This window comes from Equus przewalskii, chromosome 1 (genome assembly GCF_037783145.1).
Source record: "Equus przewalskii isolate Varuska chromosome 1, EquPr2, whole genome shotgun sequence".
Classification (NCBI taxonomy): Eukaryota; Metazoa; Chordata; class Mammalia; order Perissodactyla; family Equidae; genus Equus; species Equus przewalskii.
In genome coordinates, this window is record NC_091831.1 from 23,964,528 (window position 1) to 23,990,907 (window position 26,380).

At 40.0% G+C, this 26,380-nt stretch overlaps 1 protein-coding gene across 9 annotated transcripts in view; it reads left to right on the forward strand.

Moving 5' to 3' along the window:
• Positions 1-26,380, forward strand: part of SORCS1 (sortilin related VPS10 domain containing receptor 1) — a 476,815-nt gene that overhangs the window by 353,716 nt on the left and 96,719 nt on the right. For all 9 annotated transcript variants that reach the window (XM_070604587.1, XM_070604487.1, XM_070604417.1 and 6 more), the window contains 4 exons: positions 4,769-4,887; positions 7,337-7,426; positions 13,650-13,829; positions 23,888-24,034. In XM_070604587.1, the coding sequence (XP_070460688.1) occupies positions 4,769-4,887; positions 7,337-7,426; positions 13,650-13,829; positions 23,888-24,034 (536 nt within the window). The remainder of the gene's footprint in view (positions 1-4,768; positions 4,888-7,336; positions 7,427-13,649; positions 13,830-23,887; positions 24,035-26,380) is intronic.

Genomic DNA, 26,380 nt, shown 5'->3' on the forward strand with positions numbered 1-26,380 from the left:
AAGAGATTGCTTAAGTCTACCAAGCAAGCAGGCCTTGCGCCTGCATTTAAATCTCTGCTCCTCTGCTCAAAGCCTGGCCTTTTAAAGGCAGCTTCCTTTCTCTACATGAGCACAGATTTTGGGGGATGGGGATTGCATTATTCTAAGCAGCAGCTGTTGCAGAGAATGAGAATGCTTGAAAAGAGCAGCACAGTGTCCTAATTACCTGTGGCAAGGCAAACATCTGTGTGGGAAAAGTAATGAAATTAATTCTAAAGTCTAGCAGTTGCATACATTAATTGACGTTAATTAATGCCAAATTACAAGATACTTCCTATGGAATCGCATCATACACTCACCAGAATTGAATATGGAAAGAGTTCATCATACTTAATGCTATTACAGCAAGCCCCGAGGGGAATAAGAGTGATTGGTCCCTCATTATGAAGCACAGCCAGTTTCTTTCTGTTTCCATTAGGAGGAGAGACGGAACAAACCTGGAGCGCTTTACCAAGGGCAGGCAGCTCCGAATTGATCATTTCCCCTTCAGCTTGCAAATTTCACTTTGAGCCACTCTGAGCTAGAAATGGTTTCCAGACCTCTTCCAGGGGCTTTTCTTGTGTCATCCAGTTATAAATTTCGTACTTCTCAGCCCAAAGATAGGCTCATTGCACAGCTCCATCTCAGTATGTGGCGTGGGGAGGAATTCTTGTGAAACGGATCTCACAGGCCCACCATGCCTCTGACTCCCTCCCTCCCTCCCCCAGCTGAGAGGTGCTGCCCAGAGATTTGCACAAAGGTTGTCCACCTCTCTCACGTCACTGCCTCTATACTATTGTTGACATCTCATATATATCTTTTATTCATTTTTCCCATGCAAGCATACATAGATAGATATCTATATATACAACTTGCACAAAATTGAGTCCATATGCACATATTTTGGTAACCTACTTTTGAAAAACTTTTATTTTGGAATAATTTGAGATAAACAGAAAAGTTACCAGGATAGTACAACTTTACCCCGCTTCCCTTAATGGTCACACCTTATACAAATATGGTCTATTTTTCAAAACTAAGAAATTAACGTTAATGCAATATTATTAACTGGCAACCTATTTTTATAATATAAAATGTATTAAGCACTTCTGGAAATCCTCATATACTCTTTAGAAGCAGGATTTTAATAGCAAACTATGCGTGTTCTGCAGTAGTTATTCCTGTATGTTGTCCGTTTTGTTTTCTCTTTTTTTAATTATCAACAACACTGATGAATATCAAAGTAGCTAAATATTTGCATAGATCATTAATTATTTCCAAGGTAGAAATCTCAGAAATAAACCTGAGGTCAAAAGACACCCTTTTTAAGGATCTTGATCCATATTGCCAAACTGCCCCCACAAAAAATATGTTTACAGGTCTTCTTTTGTATCTAGGTATATCCATAGATACTTAGATCGAAGGCAAAATACACTTAACAAAAATTGGCCCCAAGCTTATGGTGTTTTCATTCAACATAGAGTAGTGGAAATAAACCAACCAACCAAGTTTGAAACCCATAACGCCGTGTCTATAAAACACTATCTCGTTGGGCTTCATTCACTTTATCTGAAAAATGAGTTGACATATTGTACTTTGTAGTATTGAAGATTAAATGTACTAAATAAATGTGAACATGCTTTAGAGTACCTGGCACATAGATGTTCCATAACTGTAAGAATCCCTATTCTTTCATTTTCTCCCCAAATCTCTCAAAATCATAATTTCTGTATAGTTGAGTTATAAATATGAAAAGTATATTTTTATATTTTCCATCTCATGCTTGTTCAGGAACCTTTGAAGAGGAGACCGAGGTCTTTAGAAAGAAGCTCTTAGACTCCATTACAAGTAAAACAAGCGCTGTGTATTTATCAAGAAGTCCTCATTAGGTGGCAGTCCTAGAAATTCTAATTGTAAGTTGTATTTGTAATTTGAAGCACCAGACTTCCTAATTAGGAACCTCTGAATCAATTTGGTTAATCATTGTTTTTATTCATTATCTCACATAGCAAGAAGCACAGAGAAAGGGCAGTCTAGGCTCAGTACAATCAGTAGCTCAGTGATATCATCAGGGAACAGGTCCTTTCCATCTCTTTGTCATACTCATTATGTAAGCTGAACTTTAAGACTGGCTCCTCCACGTGGCAAGAAGGCTAGAGCAGTTCCAAGCATCACATTGAGACTCAATGGGGTACACAGGCAGAAGAGAGTCTTCTGCTATGCCTCCTGGTACATCCCTGAAGCCCCTTAAAAGACCTCCTTCACTTCTCACTAGAACTGGGTTTAGATGCACTTTACTTAACCAACCAATGGCTAGGGGAGTAGAAAGACCTTGAGTGGGCATAGACCCAAGAGGATTAATCTTTGCGTATGGGAACTTCTGAGTTACATGGAGGAAGAATAAGGTGACAGATCTAGTATTGGCGTTTCTAGGAAAGACACAGGGAGGAATGAGTATTGGACGGGTCACCAGCAGTACCTGATACGTAAATGGAACTGGAATACTCAAATTCAGTTTAACCAGTCTTTTTAAGGACCTACTATGTGTCCCAAACTGATCTAATAATTGTGAAAGGTAGCCAAAGAGAAAACAGGAATATTATCATTAGTGATAATAACAACTGACGTTTGTGCAAGTTTAAATTTCAAAACATTTAGCATATATCTTATTTCAGTTAATTCTTAGAACCAAACTACAAGATAGTTGACATTGGCATCTCTGTTTCATGGATGAGGGTGGCAAGACTCAGGAAGATGAAGGGAATTCCTTGCAGCTAGTGGTGACCACAACAGAACTCCAGCCAGGTCTCATAGTCACCAATCTCCATTCTTACCATGACCCCAAGCTACCTTTTGAAAAAGAGAAGTCAACTAAAAGTTGTAAAAGGGTCTGATGGAGGGTGAAATTGTGAGGTAAAGATTGTGTGTACTATGGGGGAGGACCAATCTGGGAAGCAACGAGTCCCAGAAATTGTTTTCAAGGAGAAAGATCTTGAGGTATGCCCTAAAATCGAATTGTAAGAATGTCTGAAAAAGGAGATAGGGAAGAGTGAGTGGAAGGCTCTTCTTTAGTGTATCTTTGGAGGTGGTATCACCAGAACTAGAAGGGTTAAAGTACTTGAAAGCTAGCCCCGTTTGTCCCCACCGTTGGCAGCCAGATGGAGGAAGATTGTTGTTAAAGCTCTCCTCCATTAGTCTCCTGAGAGCTTATCAATAACTACATCAGTGGTTGGTCATATGGAGCAAATGTGCGTGCTGCCCCCTAGTGGTGCTCCTGGTAGAATACAGATGTACTCAAGTTCCTTAAGGAAAGATGGTCCTGGAAATTTCCTTGAGGGAAGTCATTAGTGAATCCTTATATCCAACTCGACTCACTATTGCCCACCTTCATTTCATGTAAATAATCATCTCCTCATTTTTTTCCTTTGTAAGAGTGGATTTCTGCATACATCTCTGATGTCATAAAGTCAAACTCAGCACTTATTAGGCATTGAAAAAAAGTGAAATAACTTCCTTTTCATTTGAAAAGATATATACCAATGAAGAGGCATGTTCCAATGAATATTTATTTATTTACTGGCTACTATATGCCAGGAATGATGTTAGACCCTAGGAGTACAGCAGAGAACAACAGCAAAAGATGTCTCTGTCTTCATGAAGATTATATTTTAATGGGAAGGAGGAATGAATAAGGAACAGGGGAATTTTAGATTGTGATAAATTCCATGAAGGGAATTAACAGGGTAATGTGTGGTCAAAAGTAATCACTGAAGACCCTCAGAAATAATAGTGAGCTGAAATCTAGAACCTTCCTTGGGAATAATGAGGAGGGGCATTTTAGGCAGAGGGAATACAAATGAAAGTCTCTTAAGCGGTAGAAAGTTTGGCCAAATTTATGAACATAAAGTAGGCCAGATTAAAAAAATCCCAGGGAGAGAAGAAGAGATTAGAATGAGGGGGGATTGGAGTGATAGGTGGTGGAGGGTTTGAATTTACTCTAAATGCAGGAAGCAAAAGGATAATTTTAAGTAAAGAATTAACATCTGATTAGTGGAGAGGGCAGAGTAGGCATGGTTGAAAAACAGGACAGCCTCCCTACTACAATATTGGCTTCCAACAATACGGATCAAATCTGTGTAAGAGTTATTATCACTGATGCGTTTATTGTCTGCTGCACCGTCTCAGGTGAGATTCAGGGTCTTAGTTTACTCATCTATAAAATGAGAGCAGATTTTGACTCAAGATTCTCCTCTCTACCGTGTTATCCTCCTAATTAGTAGTAGAAGAAAAATATCTCGACATAGAACCCTCTTATTTATAACAACAGCGCTTCTAGCATGGGATGATTGCATGTATGTGTGTGTTTCCCTATTTGTCAGTCAAAGGTCAAAGTGTAGAGGTAAAGCCTATGAATGAGAAAAAAATAACTATGAAAGCACAAATATTATTGCCAGTTTTTGAAAATATTTTCATTTGGGTTTGGGAGAGGAAAAATTAATAAGAATTTAGTTTTCTAGGATGGCAAGAGTTGGTGGAGGCACTGGGAGATGGTGGTGGTGGTGGTATTGTTAGCAAGTGAGTAAAATAATACTCATAATAATTTTAACATGATAATGATAACAGTAATGTAGCTAACAAAGAATGTGAGATTTGTTTACAGATTGGAGATAACAAGGGAAATAGAAAACGTCCAGTCTGACTCTAATACTCTGTGTGTATATCACCCGCCACTCCCATTTTTTCTTTTCAGATTCCCAATATCTAACTTGCCGAATGCAGAACTGCACAGAGGCCAACAGACATAAACCTTTCCCAGGCTACATTGACCCAGACTCTCTGATTGTCCAGGATGATTACGTGTTTGTTCAGGTATGAAAGATCCACTTCTACTGATTGTCTCAGACACTTCTCTTCCCTGTTTCTGTCCCTAATGCAGTCCCTTTTGCCTGCTTACACTCCCATAAGAGTAAAAAAGGAAGAAAGAAAGAAAAGCATTATCTTTTCAACAAAAGGAGCTTCTACACTAACAGAATATTAATTAGTTCCTCTGGGTACTGTCTGGAGGACCTTATCAACACGGAGTCCTGAGGCACTGCTTAGAGTATTAAGGTTGTCTCAGAATGAGGCACACTTCCATTCATACCCCTCATCTGCATTCAAAGACGCTCCCAGCAGTCTTGGACAGCACTGAGCAGATATGTCAATGTCTTCCCATCAGGAGAATGGTCAGCCAATCAGCCTCCTCCCCAACCCATCTTAAAAATAGAGAGACAGGTGGGAACAAGAAGCTGTGAGGAGGCTGGAGGTGGTGGGAGGCAAAGGCGAGGTGGAGAGTAATCAGCCATTATTGTCATGCACTGACTGTGATTGGGATAAAGAGAATTTACATGAGATGTATTCAGACAGTTTTTCACCTCCAGAGAGAGTGGGAAACAATTTGAGAAGCTGAAATTTCCTGAGTGGTTAGAAGACACAGGGAGCAAGTATGCTTTGCTGCTTTTTAGCATTTAAGGAAAATTTTAGGCTTCTTTGGACAGGCATTTAAAAATTTGGTTATTGCTTTCCGTGTTAAAAATGACAAAGGTACAATTGCTAAACAGTTTATATATATATAGACACATGTATAATTTCACTGTGATTGAGACACATTCTAGACACTATTTATTTAGAAAGCAATAATTTAAAATATTTAATTCCATGTTTTGAGGAAGCAGATGTTCAAAATGCCTAATATCAGTCTATGTACTTTTAAAATGTTTCACAAATGATTACACACACACACACACACACACATTTCCTTTTTCTTCAAGGAAATGAGTAATGAGTACTCTGAATAACTTAAGCATCAAATTATCAAGTGACATTAAAATGGTTACACATATTGGTTCTATCTATAATTCATTTCTCTATTAGTGTTGCTCCTACGAACCTTTTCTGTTTTCGAATAACAATTTATAATCCACATATATGACTTAAAGTTAGAATCAATTCTGCATTTAGAGTTTCACATATCTTCTACCCAGGCCACTAGGAACGTGATCCTGTAACCCATCACTAGCACTAAGAGGTGATCTGCCCACAAAATGGTGAATATGGTCATTTCCAGCCACATTTTTATGTGTCTGATGAATATTCTCCCAAAGCATTTGTTGACATTCTGAGTATGCAAACACCTTCTAACATTCAAACTCCAGGTATTTATATGGGTTAAGAGTAGCTACACAAACTCATAGAAGCCGAAAGTAGAATGGTGGTTGCCAGGGGCTAGGGCGTGGGAGAAATGGAGAGATGTTGGTCAAAGGTTACAATCATCCACCTGTAAGAAGAATAAGTTCTGGAAATCTAATGTACAGTATGGTGACTATAATAAACAATACTGTATTACATACTTGAAAGTTGTTAAGAGAGTGGATCTTAAATGTTATTACCACACACACACACAAATCATAGTGAAATGAAGGGATGGAGGTGTTAACTAACTTTATTGTGGTAATCATTTCACAATATATATGTGTATCAAATCATCGCATTGTACAACCTTAAACTTACATATGTTATATGTCATAATATCTCAGTGAAGCAAGGGAAAAAAAGTGGCTGCAAAGGAGAGAGAGAGATTGGCAGTGGAGCCCTTGACTCTGCACCAGATGGTGCTCATGCTGAGGTGGGGACCACACCTCTTCTCACCCTCCCTCACACCCAGGGGTTTCATGGGACTATGCATCCTGGACAAACTTGAAGAGGTGGCCCACAATCCTATTCTGGAAGACAGAGCTCTGGAGTGGTTTTGGACCACGATCCTGGTTTGGCTTTCTGTCGAACACGTCATCAGCAGTGCTGTGTGCGGGACCTGCTCACAGTCATCAATGTGACAGCACCAAGCTGGAATTCAGTGCCCAGAGATGTGAGGCTCCAGTTCTGCCACTGTTTGACCTGGACCATTTCTTTTTCCTGTGGCATGGGGACCTGTTTATATGGCTATGGGGCTAGAGAGCTGGGCTGCTGTTGCACATTGAGCCGATATACCCTGAGGCTTGTGTCATTAAAAAAAATAATAACGGAAAATGTTTCCTGGCTTCTGAGCCACAGTGCAAATTGAAGAATTTTTTTTTGTCCAGTGGGTTCAGTTTGGGCCTCTGACCAACTTACATATGCTGTATAAGTTGTTTTTGAATTGAACGCCAATTCTTTACTCTTGTTGGCAATAGTCATTCATGTTGTTGTGTGGGCGTCTACCCACTTCCATTCAGTGGCTCTTCTTCTATGGCCCGTAACTGTTATAGTAGCTCCTTTTACAACCTTTGTGTTTATGATCCAGCTGACATCAGGAGGACGGCCACATTACTACGTGTCCTACCGAAGGAATGCATTTGCGCAAATGAAGCTGCCCAAATATGCTTTGCCCAAGGTATGACCTGAATTGATGTCTTCATTTCAACATTTCCTCTGATTCACGTATTCCCACTTTCACCCCATTTCCTAAGGATCCTTTCAGTCTCTTGTAGTCATTTATTTCTTTTATCCCCCATCTCTGTTTCTCAAGTTCGTTTTCTCCTCCAGTCCCCTGGAATTCTTGCTATAGCAGCATCTGAATAAATTGGTAACTGATTTACTTTTGCTTTTCAGTAGTAAAGATTTTTAAGCAGTATGTATTAGGACAAGAATATTTTCTAGCTAGACATAAAATATGCTTTGGATACATGGTATATATCAGTGCAACAGGTGTGATATATTTCTATACCATTTTATGGTTATCAGTTTACTGAGATGTGATGCAGCATTATATGGCATCCAACGTTTGCTTTCTCTCTCAATGGAACTTATGAGACTGGTTGTCTTTAGTTTTGAGGCACAGCTAATTTTTTAGATTTCTCCAAAGACATACTCCTTTGAAAATAGTGGCAGATAAAGACTCAGCAACTGCTGTCCCGGGATCGTTCCATAAACACTGAAGAACTGCGTTAATATGGAGCGCCACCTAGTGGAGGTCAAACTGACTTAGGAGCGCAAAGCTGTGGGTTTGCCGTCTTGCTGCCATTGTGATGTATTTTAAGTGGGCAGAAATTATGTATTATGCCTTGATCTTAGAGCAAGGGAGATGTGTGTGGCTGAAAGAAGGGGACTCTGTAGGTTTAAATATAGTTATATCTCATATTTGAAACCTTTGGGTTGAACAGAGAACATAAAGAACTTTTTTGATTGAGTTTTCATGACTTTCTCATATGCTGTCTTGGACCAACATCGGCTGGTTGTCCAGAAAATCCTGTGATAAATACAGCACAAGAGCATAGCAGATCTCTTCTCCCAGGAGAGCAAATGGTAGCTAATTGCTCTGGCTTCTGCAGCGGAATTCTCCGTCTTGACCATCACTCTGCCCCTAACCCTAGCATAGTGAGAGGTGGGACATAAACCTCAGCCCATTAGAAGTAATAACACACATTAAATTGCACTATTAACTCTGAAGAGCTATAGCCATCTTAGTAGTTATTATTATTTTCAGCTGCTAAGAGATTAACAACAGTGGTAATTGCCCAGAACTGTATGTCCGTGCCTGTATATATTTAAATGCCCCTTGCTCTTGATTTGGCTTAAAGTGTTTTCCCAAAAGACAAGTACTTACAACATTGGAGATCTTCTTTAGATGAGAACTGGGTAAAGTCAGTATATAAAAGGAAAGCTGAGGGTTGTTAAAATTATCCTTGAGAATCTTTTAAGAAGGTCTATGAAGGAGATGGTCATGTTACCTCAGTAAGTCCAACAGAGCTTGATTTTTTCCCCCGAGTGGTGAAGTGAATTTGCCGTTTCTTTGATTGACCAACAAATGAAGTAGTTGGGTTGCAAGATTTACACCTTTAAAAATAAGAATTATGCTCAATTCAGTGAGATGCTCTTGTTCAGGAGGCATATGGGAATTGAGACCAAATCAGGAAGCAGCAGCTTCAAGTCACTCATCTCATGCTTGCTCTTGGGAATATAACGTTTGAGTGGAATAAGTTTTAGCAAAATCAAATCCTGTTTGCCACAGAATTGAGGGTAGAACTCAAGTCTCCTGACTCCCAAACTGGAGTTCTTTATATCATACTTTTCTTCCCTTGAAATAAATTAATAGATTCTACGATTAAAAGATAGCAGTACCCCCACCCCAAATTTTGACGGACTGAGTGGCATCAGGAAAAGAAGTCCCATTGACCTAAGCAACCCCAGAAACGGTAGTTTAAAATCAAAGAGACGTCTTTGGGCCTGTGCTGGCATTAGGAACCACACGCTTTGCATTGCTTGTTCATATCCATCACACACATCACTGTTGACTGTCGCCCCCAGTGGCATCTAGCCAATCTGAAAGGAAAAGTTTTACTTTGAACCTAAATTGGGTGTCTGTCCCCTCCCCCTGCTCTCTCAGATAAGCACGTTCCATTACTCAGCCTCATCTGAGGTCTGAGGGTAGAATGCAGTGATTAATTCAGCTTGTTCCCAGAAAAATAGGAGCCAGTATAGCAAATAAATGTACTACTTGGTCCAAGTGGGTGTTTGTTATTTAAGGCAATGAGATGCCTCATTATAATCCCATTACACCTTCAAAGAGAAGCCCCAGCTTGGGTGGAGTGGTCCGTGGCAAGGGTGAATATATTTCATGGCCTTCTATCAAAGCCAAGGTGGCTGTGGCTGGAAAAGAACAAAGCTTCATGCCCGCCAAAGGAATTAAGACGAACCAGCGCTTTCATGCTCGAATTTTCTTTAGTCATCCATTGCCATTGTCTCAGCTCTTGAAAGACCATGGTTACCCTGAGCTATGTCAAAAGAACGATTTAATATAATTGTAAAACTGATCAGAGATGGGGATGGGGAGATTTTAATATTGCTGTTGCCATTAAAAGCACAAGGCCCTCCAGACAGGGACACATAGTGACAGTTTCCTTCCCTTAACTTACTTGGAGCTCATTCTGGGCTACTCAAGTGAGATAAATGAGGCAATACATATGAAAGTGCTTTGAGCGTTTTGGAGGACAGATACTCTATAAAAGCAAGGTAATATTATTATTCGTGTGGATCTAGTTGTCTGTGTGGTAGAAGATGGATGTGAACTGGGATGTGTGTGGTGCAAAGGCTGCTTGATTTGTGGCGGGAGACCCAAATTCCGGACCTAGATCTGTCACCAACCTGTTTGGAAACCTTGGGCTGGTTTATCAATTTCTCTCTCTCTCTCTCTCTCTCTTTTTTTTTTCACACTTTTAAAATAAGGAGCTTAGATTCACAACAATATTTTCTCAAGTGTGTTACTCAGAATAAAGTGTCTTTAGAGATGGTTCATGAAAATTTGGTTCTATGATCAAATAAGTTTAAAAAAAGATATGAACTTCATTCCGTGTTCCTTGCCTAGAGAGTAACAGTAGCTCACTGGTATGTTGAAGGATCTAGGATGACCTGCAAGCAAGAAAGCTAGATAATTCAGCATTAATCCAAACATTTTACAAAGGGATCCATTTTTTAAAAAAAATATATTAAAATCCAATAATGCTGGTGTCCTATGGAACAGACTTCGGGCAATGCTCTAGTAGAAGATCTCAAAGATCACGTCTTGGTCTAAAATTCTGTCTCAGTATAAGCATTCAACATAAAGTGCCATTTTGGGAAAAAGAGCATGTTTTCCTCATAGAGGAAGATATAGACAAGAAGAAAAAAGAGAGATGATATTTAAATATGTTAAATGTTTCAATTAAAATATTTAAGACCAACATAATTTTTAAAAAGTCTGTTCAATGTAGTTAGATTATGTGGAAAGAAATCTGATCTTGACCCTTATCTAGAGATGGCCATTTTAATCTGGTTTTGTTGTATGACTGCTTTTTAAGTAACTTAAACACTTGATGCATCTGTGTTTTCAGTTCCACATCTACCAAATAAAGGTTTGAGTGATCTGGGACAGTACAGAGGGTTTACTCTAGCCCCTAGGATTATTTAATGAGCTCTCTACTGTGACCCAGGCCTCAGACGTTTACCAGTACACAAATTCGCTCCAAAGCCACAGAGGTGGAAATTAGTGATGCAGGGACCAGGTTAGTGCTGAAATATTTTAACTTGAATTCAGGGATGATGCTACATCCTGCTGACAAGGAAGGAAACATGAATTGGGAATAGTTGTTTGAGGATTGTAGATGCCCGGGTAAGGATTTTGATCTTTGTCCTATAGGCAACCGGGGGAGGGGGGCAGGGAGGGCAGTGAAGGTTTGGCTCTCCATAAATGAATGGCCTTGGGCTGATTTCCACAGCTAATTCCCTCCATTAGAAAGAAACAAAACATTTGGATGAATCACTTTTTGTTGAGTATATTAGTTAGCACCCTGCGATTTGCAATGAACAGAAAGGCCAAATCAGCCTTGCTTCATCAACAAAGGGGATTTAAGGGCTTGCTTAACTGAAAATAGCTAGCATGTACAGAGCAGAAGCTAAGTGCCAGGCACTGTCATACATGTTGAACACTTACTAACTGATTTAATCCCCACAACTCCGTGGACGGCATCCTATTATCTCTATTTTGCAGGTAGAAATTCTGAGGCACAGAGTTCAGTTCATACAGCTAAGTTACAGAGCCGGGATTTGAACTTAAGTAGTTTTACTTCAAAGTCCATTCTTTTAACCGTTTTGCTCTGCTGTGCTGTCTAACTGAAAAGGTACATGTGGGAAGGTTTCTTAGATAGGCACATTCAAAGACTCAAAGAATGTTACAGAATTTGGGCTCTCTCTCTCCACCTTTTTAGCCCACTTTTTTGGGATTGGCTTTATTCCCTGCCTCCAAGATATGTGTCCATCATAAATAGACATTTTTTTTTATTCTGATTGCTTACAAACTAATAGTAAGATATTTCTCTCTCTCTCTCTCTCTCTCTCTAATTATTCGACAGTCATTCTAGAATCATGTCTTGTTGACTTTGCTTGGGTCACCTAGCCATCATTGATCCAATCACTATCATCAGGGAAATTGAATTTTTTGAATGCTAGGTTTACAAGCTCACTTCTGGTGCTGCGAGTGGAAGAAAGTAGCAAAGACTGAATATTGGGAGAAAATTTGTCTAAGAAAGATGAGCATGCTTTTCAAAGAACATCAGGCTACGATTGCAAGAAGAAACATAAATAGGCATTGGGAAGATACAAGACATGGCCAATTTTTATGCTAAACCTTAGTTTAGTATAAATAAACCTTAGTTTACATTATTGATCACGTCGAATTCATGGGCAGGTCTTATTTTTGGCTTCCCCCCTCTGGATTCTTTCTACAACAACATTATCAAACTCTAGAGTATGGCATGTAAGGCCTGAGTAGGGGTAAGGGCTATGGAACCCTTTGGATAAGGGTTCCTTCTTTGTTCACATGAGTTCACTATGATCAAGGCTAAAGAGGAGGGAGAGACTCATTCCCATATGTCTAAAGCAGAGTCAGAGCTGAGTTGTTGATTGATTGATTGAGAGAACATGGGCCTATATTACAATGAGAAATTTAGGTTATAAGTTAGGTAGAACCATCTGAGAAGATTTAAGTACTAAAACAGACAAAGGCCAAGAATCTTTCCATGTTTTTCTTCTACCTTTGTGCTTATGTGTAATTCTGTTTTGTTTCGTTTTGACTTTTGCTTTTTGAAAGTTACACCAATATCTACTGCCTTGGGCAAAGGGTGAAAAGCTACCAAGAGCATTTGAGCAGGCATCCCCTACAGAAGACAGCAAGCCTTGGTCTGAGACTACAAGCTTTGGTCTGTGCCACTATCTCTGAGCATCCAGTTCTCTGGAGTTCTGAATGGGAGAAGAAAGGATTTGGAATTCCCATCCCAGGGCTATCAGCTCACTACCTCCTCATTACCTTTGCTTTGTTTCTATCTTCCAGGACTACCAGTCTGAAAACATCGTCAATGATGCAGACTATTTTTTCCCTCTTTTACTTAAGGTTTCCTACTAAAATGCTCAAAGTTTAAATAAGCAGATAAGTCCTTGAGCACTCATTAACATGGAGATTAGTGCCCTGGGATTTTTCCTCTGGGGTTTCAGAGCCTAGCCTTAGGACAGTGCTTCTCAAATGTTAATGTGCATATTAATCACTGAGGGATATTAAAATGCAGATTTTGATTCACTAGGGAGGCCTGAGGTTTTGTGCATCTAATAAGCTTGCAGGTGATGCCCCTGATGCTGGTCCATAGATCACACTGAGAGATGCAGAACTTGTCTATTTTCTCTCTGTCTCTTCATCTTTTCCTCCTATTTGCCCCATATAAGACTTCTGAGCATGTACCCTGTCTGTGCTTGGCAAATGTATCAGGATGACTGATTCTCCAAAGTCATACATATTTGAGAAAGTATTCTTCAAATTATCTAATGAGGCAATTAAATTATAACTCAGCTACCAAGCATTTCTCTGTCCTATTTTCTCATGACCTTACTGCATAACCCCACAAGTGACAAAGGAAACATATGATTAACACTTAACTAATTATTATTTCACAAATATGCAAAAGGAGAATCTCTATCTTCCATTACAGTGCCTAAGTGCCTATTCTGGTATTCCTCATTAGATGCTACACTGCACGCAGTCCAGGTTGACTTAATGAAACTCTTCTGCTTCACTTCCTTGTGTCTTTCCTCAGGACATGCACGTCATCAGCACAGATGAGAATCAAGTGTTTGCAGCAGTGCAAGAATGGAACCAAAATGACACATACAACCTCTACATCTCAGACACCCGTGGTGTCTACTTCACCCTGGCCTTGGAAAATGTCCAGAGCAGCAGAGGACCTGAGGGCAATGTCATGATCGACCTCTATGAGGTATGTCACAAGGCATATGTAGTCCTGAGTCACTGCAGTGCATGGATTGGCCCAACACGAGCTGTTTCCCTGATCATTTTAATTACTGATTCCTTATATGGCCTCATTCCATTTGAGAGAGGGAGGGGTTTGGAGACTATTTTTATCAGTTAATTTGCAATCCATAGATCATTTTGGGGGAGGGATTTACTTTTGACCAAGTCCACAGTCCATGAACTGTTGGAAGACTTGCAGAGTGTCTGGAGAAGCAGTCAAACAATTAAAGGGTTTGAACAAGAGTGATCCTAGTGTGAAATTTGAAAAATTGTCTTAAAGGGCCAACAGTGTGTCAGGGTGTAAGCAAAGGGGTAGTGGACACTCTCTCTGAAGAAAGAATAAAGATGACATCTTTGTATTGGATCAGAAGACATTCCTATGGGACTTGAAGACCTTTCTAACTAGATAACCTCCACTCCCTAACTGCCATCCTCTCAGAGGGCCAATGAGTGAGATAAGATTGATAGGTTTTTCTCTCCTAAATGAGGAGAAGGAGGCGAGACAAAAAGTGGAGTTTACCATTCTTCCCTAAAGGAGCTATGGCTCTTTGTTTCTCAAAATGACCAGGATTCAAAATAAAATCATGTATGTTGGATCAGTTAGCTTTCATGACAAATGATGCAGAGTAGGTGAGCCGAGGAGTCGAAAGAAAGATTTCTTGGACTCTCAAGATCTGGCAGCAGTGCTCCTCTATCTAGAAAATATTGTGGAATATCATGGGGACAGGACCCATGGGCAGTCAGGCTGCTGCGTGGGGACAGGGCCCACGGGCAGGAGGAGCCGCTGCTGCCCCCGCCACTGTTGCCATGGGGACGGGACCCATGGGCAGTCAGAGCTGCTGCTGGCATGGGGAGCTGCTGCTGCCACGGGCATGGGGACAGGACCCATGGGCAGGCAGAGCTGGTGCGTGGGGACAGGACCCACGGGCCAGAGCTGCTGCTGCTACTTCTGCTGCAAACATGAATGGAGTGTAAGGCTAATTTTAAGGCATGGGTATATGAGTCATCTCTTTACAAGACAAAGGAAAGAACATGAAAAAAATGTTAAAATGGTATCAGTGCAGGTGGGGTCTGGTCATTGGATGATCCCATGACTTTTAGACAAGAATCAAATCAGATTAAGTAAAGGTCAGAAGCCACCACCCTAAATCAGTTACGTGAGATTGCCAGACAGCAACCAACTTAAGTTCTTGCCTTCCCCATTAAGAGTTTCTAGGGACAAGGTCATCTTTCTTCTTCTTCCTGGTACAGAGAGCGAGGCACCTTTTACAGATAGAGATTTACCTTACAAATGTAAATGTGTCCCAACAAGGGCAAGTTCCATTCCCCAGAGCCTCCCTGACTGTCCCAGTTTATCAAAAGCAATCAGCCCCAAACAATCCTGATGCCTAAGAGACATATCCTGGGGTGGCCAATTTCAGGTCCCTACAAGGTCATCCCCCCTTCCTTCACAAATGCAAATCTCTCTCAAAGAGCAAGCAAATTCCAGTCCTCGGAGCCTGCTTCTCATCTGCAGTTTTAAAAGTAACCAGCCTAAAATCCTCATCAACAAACACCAACACTTTAGTTGCCATTTAAGGCACAGTTAGGTAGAAAGAAAGCTGGTATTTGGGGATGGATTTTAGCCATTCTCAGTCTTATCCTGTGCTGTAAAGGATTTATAATGGGTTTTAATGAGCCATTAAAAAACATATTCAGAATTTTGGAAGTGCAATCATATACTTATATTCTATCTGAAAAAAAATCCTAAAACTGATTCAAATAGGTACAGTCATAATGATGCTACCGTTTGCTTGAGTCTAAGTTCACTGAGTCAAGAGGTTGTTTGTATAACGAGAAGCAAGAGACTTATGTCCAGTCTGTCAAAGACAGAAACCAATTTCGCTTAAGAAATTTAAACCTGTCATTGTAATTCCTTTTAGTGTTGTCTGTATTCCTTCTCCTTTAGGAGTTCTTAGGACTTTACTTCTAGTATCTAAACTTCTCTGTATATATGTATAAAGAAAGGCATGTTAACAAACTGTATGCCCAATTTAGAGCCCAAGTATTTGTAATGGAAATTATGGCAGACTAGCATAGGACATAGTTTGTGTGTATATATTTAGAAAAAAATCACTGCAGACTTTTTTATACATTCACAAGTTCCTTCCACTTCCTTTTATGCCCATGTTCCAGATAAATATAGTATCATATATCTCAGCCTCAAACTGAACGTGTTTTCTGGAAAACATTTACATAATCTGGTGATTTTGTTTCAAATTCATGTTGGGTAAAACTGTGATTTAGAGTATAAATTTTGGAGTCAGGCTGCCTGCATTTAAATCCTAGCTATACCACATGTATGTATTCTTGAGACAAATCCAATAACTTCTGAACCTCAGTTTCCTTGTTTAAAATATGAATATAACCATGGTATCAATTTGAGAGGATTTCTCTGAGGACTAAATAAGGTAATCTTCTTAAAGTACTGATCAGTGCTTGAAATACAGCAATGCTCAACAAATTATAGGTAGCATAATTAATATTACATTCCAATGAGTTTAAGCCCCAATGCAATGTTCCATTCTTATAGTCTTAAAATCTACCCACATTGTTTAAATGTCCAGCACATTTCCACTCTTTTGGGTCTCTACTCTCCCCATATTGCAATTAGCATGGCCATATGACATTCTTTAACACCAACTAGTTGTCTTCTTAGAAACGAGTGTAAATTGCCACATTCCTTTCCTCATTTGTAAATGTCTTATAAACATTTAAACTTTAAGTGTATTTTGTTGAAATGCCATGCGTTATTTTGCCTTGATCCAGCACTCTCAATGGAAGTATCTCGCTCTGAGTATCTGGCTGGTATGAAGTCAAAGCAGCTGATTTTCAGGTTGCATCTTTCCCTTCCTTATCTTCTTTCCTCCTTTCAAGTCAATGTGGAATAGCTTCCCTGGATAAATTGTGTTTTCTGCCAAAATGGAGACCATTTTAATTGGTCCCTTGATGATAGAAAAGACGACAGGCTTGGACAGGAATGACTTTCCAATGTCATGTTATTTGCAACTGTTTTCTTGAATGGTTTTTTGAATTCAAACATCACTAACAGGTACAGAATGAGAAAAGGAAACGGTGACCTCTGGACATGGCAAACCATTTTTTGGTTAATCCTTCGGTTGCCCCTTTATATCTCTGGCAGTTGACTATCTATAGGGAAACTGCTGGCTCTCATTATCATCACTGTGAGCAGTGGTGTGACTGCATTATGTAAAGGTGTTCTGCATCCTGGGAAGAGCCTTTGTTTTATTAGCCTGACAGTTCACAGCAACTCGAATTGAAATTAATGTGATCAGAACGGCAGTGCCATTTCTGCTGATTACCTAGATAGAAAGAATATTGGCTAACACGGAACCTGGCACAAAAGTTCCTTAAATCTTACAGTTCTGGCTAGCAGGAAGCTGAAAGCCATCCAGCATGAATTTCCCAGTAGAATTGCAACAAATGATGAGTACTTAGCGATAAATGAAAAGTAAAAAAATCCATAAATGAATTAATAAAGAGCAGAGATGAGCACCAGATGAAGTGGGGGGTGACAGAGATAGAATACATGGAGCGCACGTCTGCTCACATTTGGGGTTGACTGAGGAGGATGACGTGCGTTCTTTGCTTGAATGCTTCTGCATGTCAATTACCTGCTGTTCCTGTATCTCTATGCTCTTTAAGCTATTTTAGCGGAGGCGATCTGTATAATATATAAGTGTATGATGAGTCTGTGTATTGAGGATATATATTGCTGATGAGTCTTTGTGGGAAATGCAGAAGGTAGCACAGTTCTCATTAAAATCAATCATTTTGTTCACACACACCTAGGAACCTTGTGACAAATGTGGTTCTCTCTACTCTAGAACCACATGTGTGTATGTGACAAGATAGGGAAATATTGGGGACATAGTCTTGGGGAAACATGTTACATGGTTTAGTTATTGAAATACCAGAATTTTCTCAGTATGAATTGCTCATTGAACATGGTTCCCATTCAAAAGAGTCAAGAAATGTGAACCGGGAAAGTTGGCTACAAAGCATAAATGCTAGAAACTGATTTTTCTTGATGAAAGATCATAATAACAATAGCTAATGTTTGGGGTGCCATCATGTGCCAGGTACTGTGTAAAGAACCTTCCTAAATTATCTCATTCAATCCTTATATTAACTTTTTGATGTAGGGACTATAATCACTCCCCTTTCAAACGTAAGTAAGTGGTGGCAGAGAGAGTACAATCATTTTTGCAAGATCACAAAGCTTGTAAGTGGCAGAATTAGGATCTGAATCTAGAGTGCAGAAACTCTTAACTACAAACCATTTTGTGTCTCCAGAAAGATCAGTATTTGCACTTTATTTGACTGTGGCCAAGTAATAGCCCTAAGATAGAGATAGAAGGACATTGAAGAGCAGGATGAGTAATACTAGACTTTACCTAGCAGAAGAAATCTGACAGGAAGAAGAAAAGGGTCTGAGGAAAAGCCAACATGAACAGAATCAGCAGATGACTGCTCTGGAACCATTCACCACCCTCTGAACCAAGTCCTGAGCCCACAGTTGGAGCTAAATTCAGACAGTGTTATCATGTGCCTCTCAATTTTGTGTGGTGGATGGGTTTGCGTAAGAGAATCTTAGAAACTAGTGTCCTATAATTCTGTTCTTCCTGAATAGCACAAATGTTCCAGTGGCATCATGTGGGATGGGTGACAGAATACAGCATGCCTGATGGTGGCCAGAGCAAAAGAGATGTGACGAGTGTGTCCGAGACGTGTGATTCCTAGTGTATTCATCTGGTGTGGATGATGAGAGGGGGTCTGACAGATCTGGACAATATCATCCCTCCTCTGGGAAGGGAATATTAATTAATGATGATGAAGAGCACTTTGGTTTAATGGACAATGACAGTTCACCCCAGCCAAGTGGAAAGAGTTGTATTGGGAGTGAAGCAACCTGCCTGACAAATTCAGAATGCACAGGACTTGTGCATACGTGAATGAGCCACAGTGGGCATCATGAAAGATATAACCAATGACCAGTGCATGTCCTGCTACACACATAGTGTCTTCTGCCTATTATAAGTACCCTCTCTTTAAGAGAAAAAGCTCAACAGTTGTGATAATGTAGCTTACAGCTTGATTTCTTGGGGAAAGACTGCCTTTTACAATCCAGCATAGGAGATAGGGAAGAAAAATGCTCTCCCATCCAGGAGATATTTATTACAGGACATAGAATATATTGTAGAATTATTTAAGGCTACTCTCTCCCTGCGAAGAGAGTGCTGACTGATCAAGGCACCAGGGAAGGAAGGAACACTTAGAGGTTTTTTTTGGCAATAGGTTCCCTGATTACAAGGGCACTCTTGGCCCTGCTGTGTATGCATCTCTCCTGGCTGGGGCCCTCTCCTTTGGACAGAAAAATTTCCTATCCCCAAAGCCCAAAGAAGTCATGACTGTGTTCTCTTTCTTGCTACAGTTGTTGACTGAGTTTTTCATTCTCTCCAAATTTTGGCACTTTGGATTTGCAATTAAAGTCTGAGGCAGAGAGGGTGGGAGGAATCATCTCCCAATCAGCATCAGAGACAGAAATAAGCAGAAACTCCTGTGCCAGGGTCTTCCCAACTTAGCCTCCACATGGAATACATGAGAGATTGGGACAGGTGAGGAACCCCTAGAGGTAAATATCAAAAAACAAAGGAGATATCTGGAGTTCTTCCTTTAAATCACCAAAGAAATCTAAGTCCCAGCACTTAGCACATTCTAACTTTCAAAAACCAAAATCAGTTAAATCAATGTATAGTTGCCTGGACATTCTAGGTGCCGCATCCCCAAAGCTTAGAAGAATGCATGGTAAATAATAGATGCTCAAAAAATGTTTATTGAACAACTATTGAGTAAATGTCCTGAAGAATGAATAAGAGGCAGCTTCCTGCAAGTATGATATCCATTTATATTTCTCTCAGTATACTCTAGGATGAAGGAGAAGTTTGAAGAAATAGTACAACCCAATGGTTAAGTGTGTGGGCTCTAGAGTGTGGACTCTACAGACTGATTTGGAGTCCAGCTCTGAGCTTCTTCAGGAACTGACCTTAGGCAAGTGGTTGGCCACATCCAAACTTTGGTTTTCACATCTGTAAAATGAGGATACCGTTGACTCCACCACTTAGCATGCATGGAGAGATTCATGTGCTCACGCTTGCAAAGCCCTTTATTTAGTGCCTGACACTTCATAAGTACTCAAAAAATTTGGGGTACTGTTATTCTTGTTATATCTTCTAATGCAGGATTCTTACTATTTTATTAAAAACAGAAATAGGACTTCTTGTACAAAGTGACTTTTCTATTATTCATTTTAATGAAGAAATATGGTGGATTGAATGATAATCCAAAAGGTGTATTAGTGTGAATGGCCATAGGGTGAGAGATGGCAGGAGAAGCTGTGGTGAATTAACTGGTGGTAAGGGAAGTGTAAGGTGTACTAGAGAAGTTTTCAAGACGACATGCCCGTAGGAAGCTTACACAGTTGTTGAGAGCCAAGATGTAGGTCCTGTCTACATGAGAGACAAATTGGAAGACCAAGAAAAAGAGTTGGGGACAGTTCAGGATAAAAAAGAGATGCTGGTTTCTGGAAAAAGGCTGATTGAGCTGGGCCTTGAGGGATGGATAGGTAGAGACATGTCAGGATGTTATCCAAAGGTGTTGGGATAGTCTGTGTGATCAAGGAGAGTAAGTATGAGAAGGGAAGTTAGTGCTTTGGGGCTGTCATTCTGGGGCACAGTAAACGTGCTGATAGGCTTTGTGTTGGCTGGAGCTTTGAGCTATAACATGTCATATTTAAAGTCTAATCAAAGTGATATTTTGGCTTACATGATAGTAGAGAATAAGAAATAATTATAAATTACCTTTGAGACTTCCGGTATCAAATTCTCCCATATGAAAGGCAAAGAAAGAAAAGTAGCTTCTCAACACATTCCGCATTCTCAGAGATCTTTGTGCAGAATTCAGAAAGGCAGAAAAAGTAAGAGGTCTTTCCCTGAAGGAAGACAAACTTCCAGCAGTAGGACGTATCATTCCCATAGGAAGATCTTCCTTGGAAACTCTGTGTCTATGCGAAGGCATGTCTTCATTGGGAATATTGCTTTTCCCCACCCTATCCCATCCCACAGCCCCACCCCATTCCAGAAATATGCACATACTGTGGATATAGAGGGAGGTTGTCTGGGAACAAAAACATGTCCACTCATCCTCATTGGAACCCCAGACCTTACACACACGCATAAACACACATGCACATACATATACACACGTGTACACCCGTACAAATTCCACATTTTGGACACCAGTGCTGCTTCTTTGCTACCCAAACTCCTATAGTGAGAGACTAGAGGTGGCCGAGAAGTATCTGATGAGGCCTCATGAGAGAGCCCTTGTGGAAAGTTCCCCAGGCATAGGGTTGCACTGAGTCACACAGAAAGATGGACTTCTCAGGCTGAGAGTGACAGGAACAGTGAATGGCAAAAACCTGACAGCAGGGGTGACTATCTTTACAGACCAGGCCAAAGAAGCAAAAAAATAAAATGACACCTCAAATGGGATTTTCACGGACAGGGCACCTTGGCCGCCAGAGGAAATAAGCAGACCCTCTCTACCTCTATCCCCTGTTGTCACACATTCCCTCTGCTTTGCCAAGTTTTTATTCTTCAAGATAAACCTGAAGGCCAAGCTGCCAGAGATGAATTACAAAGTGCAGCTCTCCGCTCAAGTGGCATTTAATAATGCCAAGCAGTCGGAGGCCAATAAAGTCACCACTTCTGCAAATCAAATGAACCAGCTCCTAAACACACATAACCCTGCTCTGACACACTTGCCAAAAGTGGGAGAGGGCAGGAAGGAAAATGGGCAATGAAACTACCCGAATAGGTAATATTTTTATTCCTTCTGTATTTATTGTAACCTCCTAGAGTGTTGAATGGTTAAGACAGTGTCGTTTCTCACATATGGGTATGCCATGGAGGGAAGGCAAGTATGACTTTGTGAAAATTCTGACTTATGAAATTTAATTTTTAAAGAACTGGCAGCTTAGTCTTATTTAAATATGTAACAGCCTCTTGAACATATGCAAAACCAATATGGGATTCCCTGGTGAGTAGTCCTTATGGAACTGGTATAGTGAATAACTAAATATTATTTGTAATTAACATACCATCAATGGGAGGTAGCGTGCTCCTGGAATTGATGTCTTCCTCATTTGTTGAGGGTCGACAATGCATAACAAACTGTTCTGGCTGCTCTTGATTGCCCCAAATGAGGCTTGTTTTCCTAAGTAGTTCAAAGTATTCCTCCTAGAAACTCGTTTATACCATTTATTTGCTTAACAAACTTGCGGTTCCAGAAGAGTATGAAGTTGGCCCAACTCTAAATTATCCCAGATGCCAGATCAGCAGGTACAAACTAATGAGGTTGGAGTGTGTCAAAAGCAAAGGCAAAACGTGTGTATTCTGTTGGTTGAAACCCAACCTTTTTGAACTGAGAAGTTCACAGCTGTATTTGTTGAAAGAACATTGGAAGTCAGACAGATTTGAGTGTGGACCCCAACTCTCTGTTATCTTAAGCAATTAAATTTGTTTACACCTCAGTTTCCTCATCCATAGAATTGAGATGATTGCTGTTAAGCAGATTTGTAGTGAATATTGAGGTTTTGTATCTAAACTACTGGACATAGGGCTTGGTACTTGGCAGAGACTGATGTTTCACTCTTGTGCTTAAAAATTTTTATATTATAATATAAAGGGCCTGAGTTAAATTAAATGGGTTCAAATATGCTTGCTAACTTATTCACTTACTCCCTATCTGTGCTCCAGAGAGCCACTTAATCTGTTTCTGTTTCCTCATCCTCAAAATGTGGCTAATGAGAACTATCTCATGGTTATTGTGAGCATTAAATGAGATACCTATGCATAGTGTTAGAATGCACCATTCAACACATTGCAGACCCTTTTCTCACTGCCTTCTAGTTTTCTTGCATTGTCATAATTTCAAGCAGAGTAAAATTTGTAGGAATGTGTTTAGTAATCTCTTAAACACATGAAAAATATAGTGCACAATTAATGACTTGTTAGTGCACAGCTTGGGCAATTTATGAATTGTTACCTCTTTCCTAACGTATAGAAGAGAAAAAGAAGTCATATTTTCACAGCCAAATAATTAATAAGGACTGTTTATAGTGGGAACAAAGGTATTATAGGAATGAAGGAGGGATTATTTGACATTTTAGGGAAACCACTCTTCTTTAAGTTTAAAAGCTGTTCTCTTTTGTTCAATGTATTTTGGTGGCGCAACAGAGCAATCTTTTACAAAGAAAAAAAGCACTAGTAATTGGATCCTGAGCTTTAACTGACCTCTTTCAATTGCGCAAGGCTGTAGAAAGCTCAATGATTTAGATAGTCTTTAAAAGAATGGGCTGTGAAGCCAGAGAGTTCTGTGTTAAAATCCCAGGTCACCACTTATTATCTGTGTGACCTTAGGCAAGTCACTTTACTGAATGAGCCTCAGTTTTCCCATCTATAAAAAAGAATAAATGATACTTACCCAAGAGGACTGTTACAGGATTAAATGAGATATTTAAGATTGTGGGTGCCATGCCTAACATGTAATAAAAGTATCTCCTATTTATTTATCAATTACCAAGTAGCAGAACTGAAAGCACCAGAGTTTATCTCTAGGCTATGCAAGCTCCTACCAACCTACCTTAGGGAAATAAGAAGCCTCTATCAAACTTACATTACGGCCCCCATGCCCTAAGGGGCACTAATCTATTGCTTTCTGTCCCACAGCCCAGGAAGTCATCATCCTTAAGCATCACCCGCTCTTCCTCCATCCTTACCTTCTCCTTCCTCCAAGAGAATTGCTCACAGCTGAATTTGACAGTCTGCTTTCTTTTTTTAAGTAAACAAATATATCCATTCTCAAATTGATGTATTTTTCAGCCATGTCAATTTTTCCCAGGTAGCAGGGATAAAGGGAATGTTCTTGGCTAACAAGAAGATTGACAACCAAGTGAAGACTTTCATCACGTATAACAAAGGCAGAGACTGGCGTTTGCTGCAGGCACCAGACACGGATCTAAGGGGAGACCCGGTTCAGTGCTTACTGGTGAGTCTTCATATTGGGGCAGAATGTCCCACCCGGTGAGGGCTGGAAATGGATGCTAAACAAGCAGATGAAAATGGTTGCAGGGCTTCTTGCTCAACAGTTGAACCAAAGGAGACAGGGAAGGGTGTGAAGCCTGAATGTGTATAAGAGTCACAGCGCTGCCTTTTGTGATGGACCAAAGAGATAAGAGAACATGAGAAAGTTTCTTGCTCACTTAGAAGGTTCTTCAGCTGCGGCCCAAGTTCTGATGAGGACCTCAAATTGTAGTTTAAAGGAAGACATGATAATTTCCATCTATGATGGGGATATACACTCTTATTTTCCCATGAATAACCTGTTACAGGTCTAATGGTACATAAATTCAGCTGTAGAATTGATGAACTGAATGCAGAATTGTGTAGGTGTATTTTCCAGCATAGATATTTAATCATATTTTGAAAGGAGTTTATGCCTCAAAAAAGGGTAAGAACCAGTCATTTAGACCCTTATTGGTAATCTTTATATGTTCCATTCATTTATGTCTCATTCTATAAAGCTGGGATTGGTGAGTGGGGTGAATATAGCCCACCACTTGTTTTTGTAAATAAAGTTTAATTAGAAAACAATCATGCTTATTCATTTATATATTGTCTATGGCTGCTTTTGCTCCACAATGGCAGAACTGAGTAGTTATGACAGTGACTGTGTGGTCTACAAAGTCTGGGATATTTATTATCTGACCCTATAAAAAAAGTTTGCTGATGCCTGCTTTGAAGTATGGCTTTCTTTTAATGTCTAACATTTGGGTAATAAATAGATCAGCCTGAAGTTCTTTATATGTTTGATTATATGATGGCATCCGAGAGAGGGATCAAAGATGAGTCGTGCCTTCAAGGAGTTTGCAGTCTACTTGAGAGAGACTAGATTAATAAATGACAGATTATAGGGTCACGTCTCACTCCCCTTAGTAGTTCTAGTGCCTGCCTTGTACTTGACACATGGATAGATACTGAGTGAATGCAGGAGGGTGGGAAGAGATTAATTACAAAAGAAAGTATAATTACGTGCTAATTTCTGTAAAACAATTCAGAAGTTGTATTTAAATTCATAAAAGGGAGAGAGCAGTGTATAAATCTAGAGGGGAGACCTACTCTTATTTTAGTAAGAAGGGCTTGGGATATATACATATATATATAAATACATACATCAGTGTTCACGCTCTTCATACAGTTCTGACTTTGATGTTATCCACGTTCAGCTTGCATCCTTCTGTCCCAAGAAGTCTGAACAGTCACCGTGCAGGTTCATCTCATACAACTGTAGGTGGGTCACCCTCCTACTCGAGAAGATGCCAGCAGCCAAAGCTTGACCTTATTAGTGCAGAGGATATCACCGTTGTCACTGTGCATCAGGGAAGCAGTCTGAAATTCAGCCTCCCACTCAGCTTCTATCGTTATTACTGGCAACTTACAGAGGGAAAAAAAAGCCAGTTGTTATAGTAAGTGCACAAAGCCGGTGGGTGACGGAGTAAGTAAATGTAACAGTTATTTACTGAATACCCACTCTATGCAAGGCATAGTTCAGTAGCATTTTAAAAAAGAAGGCCACCTTCCTAGTTTAGCTATTTCAAGTTGGAGCATCATGATATTTAGCCAAAGATGCATGAGATGCACCAGTGCCTTAATGTGGTCCTCCGTCCCACCGTGCACTTTGGAGATTAAATGGTCATGAGAGAGAATTAACCATATAACCTCTAGAAGCTTGCCTGGATGCTCTGGCATCATAAATGGACCATTAGAAATGCCTCTTACACAAAGTAGTTAGTGAGGTGTTCCCTGTTCCAGCCCTTGCTCAGTGTTAGGAGGTCTTATTGCTGTGCCTCCAATATTGATATATACTGTCAGTTTACTTCTCATCTCCGCTGGGACCATGCTAATCCAAGCCACCATCATTTCCCACTTCCCCTACAGTGACAGGCTCCTAACTGCTCCTCCCATGTCTCCCAGGCAATCTCTTCTCCACACAACAACCAATTTGAACTTTGGTTTTTTAAATCCAATTTGATTTGGGTAAGACATATTTATGTAAAAAGCACCTGTTTTATAAGTATAATTTGATGAATAGTGACAAATGTATATGCCCATGTAACCACCACCACAGTCAAGATGGGACATTTTCATCACCCTAACAAGTTGCTTTGTGCACCTTCGCAGTCAGTGTTCCTAGTCTTGGCCCTAGACAACCACTAATTGCTTTCCTTTACTGTAGATTAGATTTCTCTTTTCTAAAATTTTGTGGAAATAGGATCAACTTGAGCTTTAAAAATTCAGATCATTACCCTCCTTTACTTAAACCTTCTAATGACTT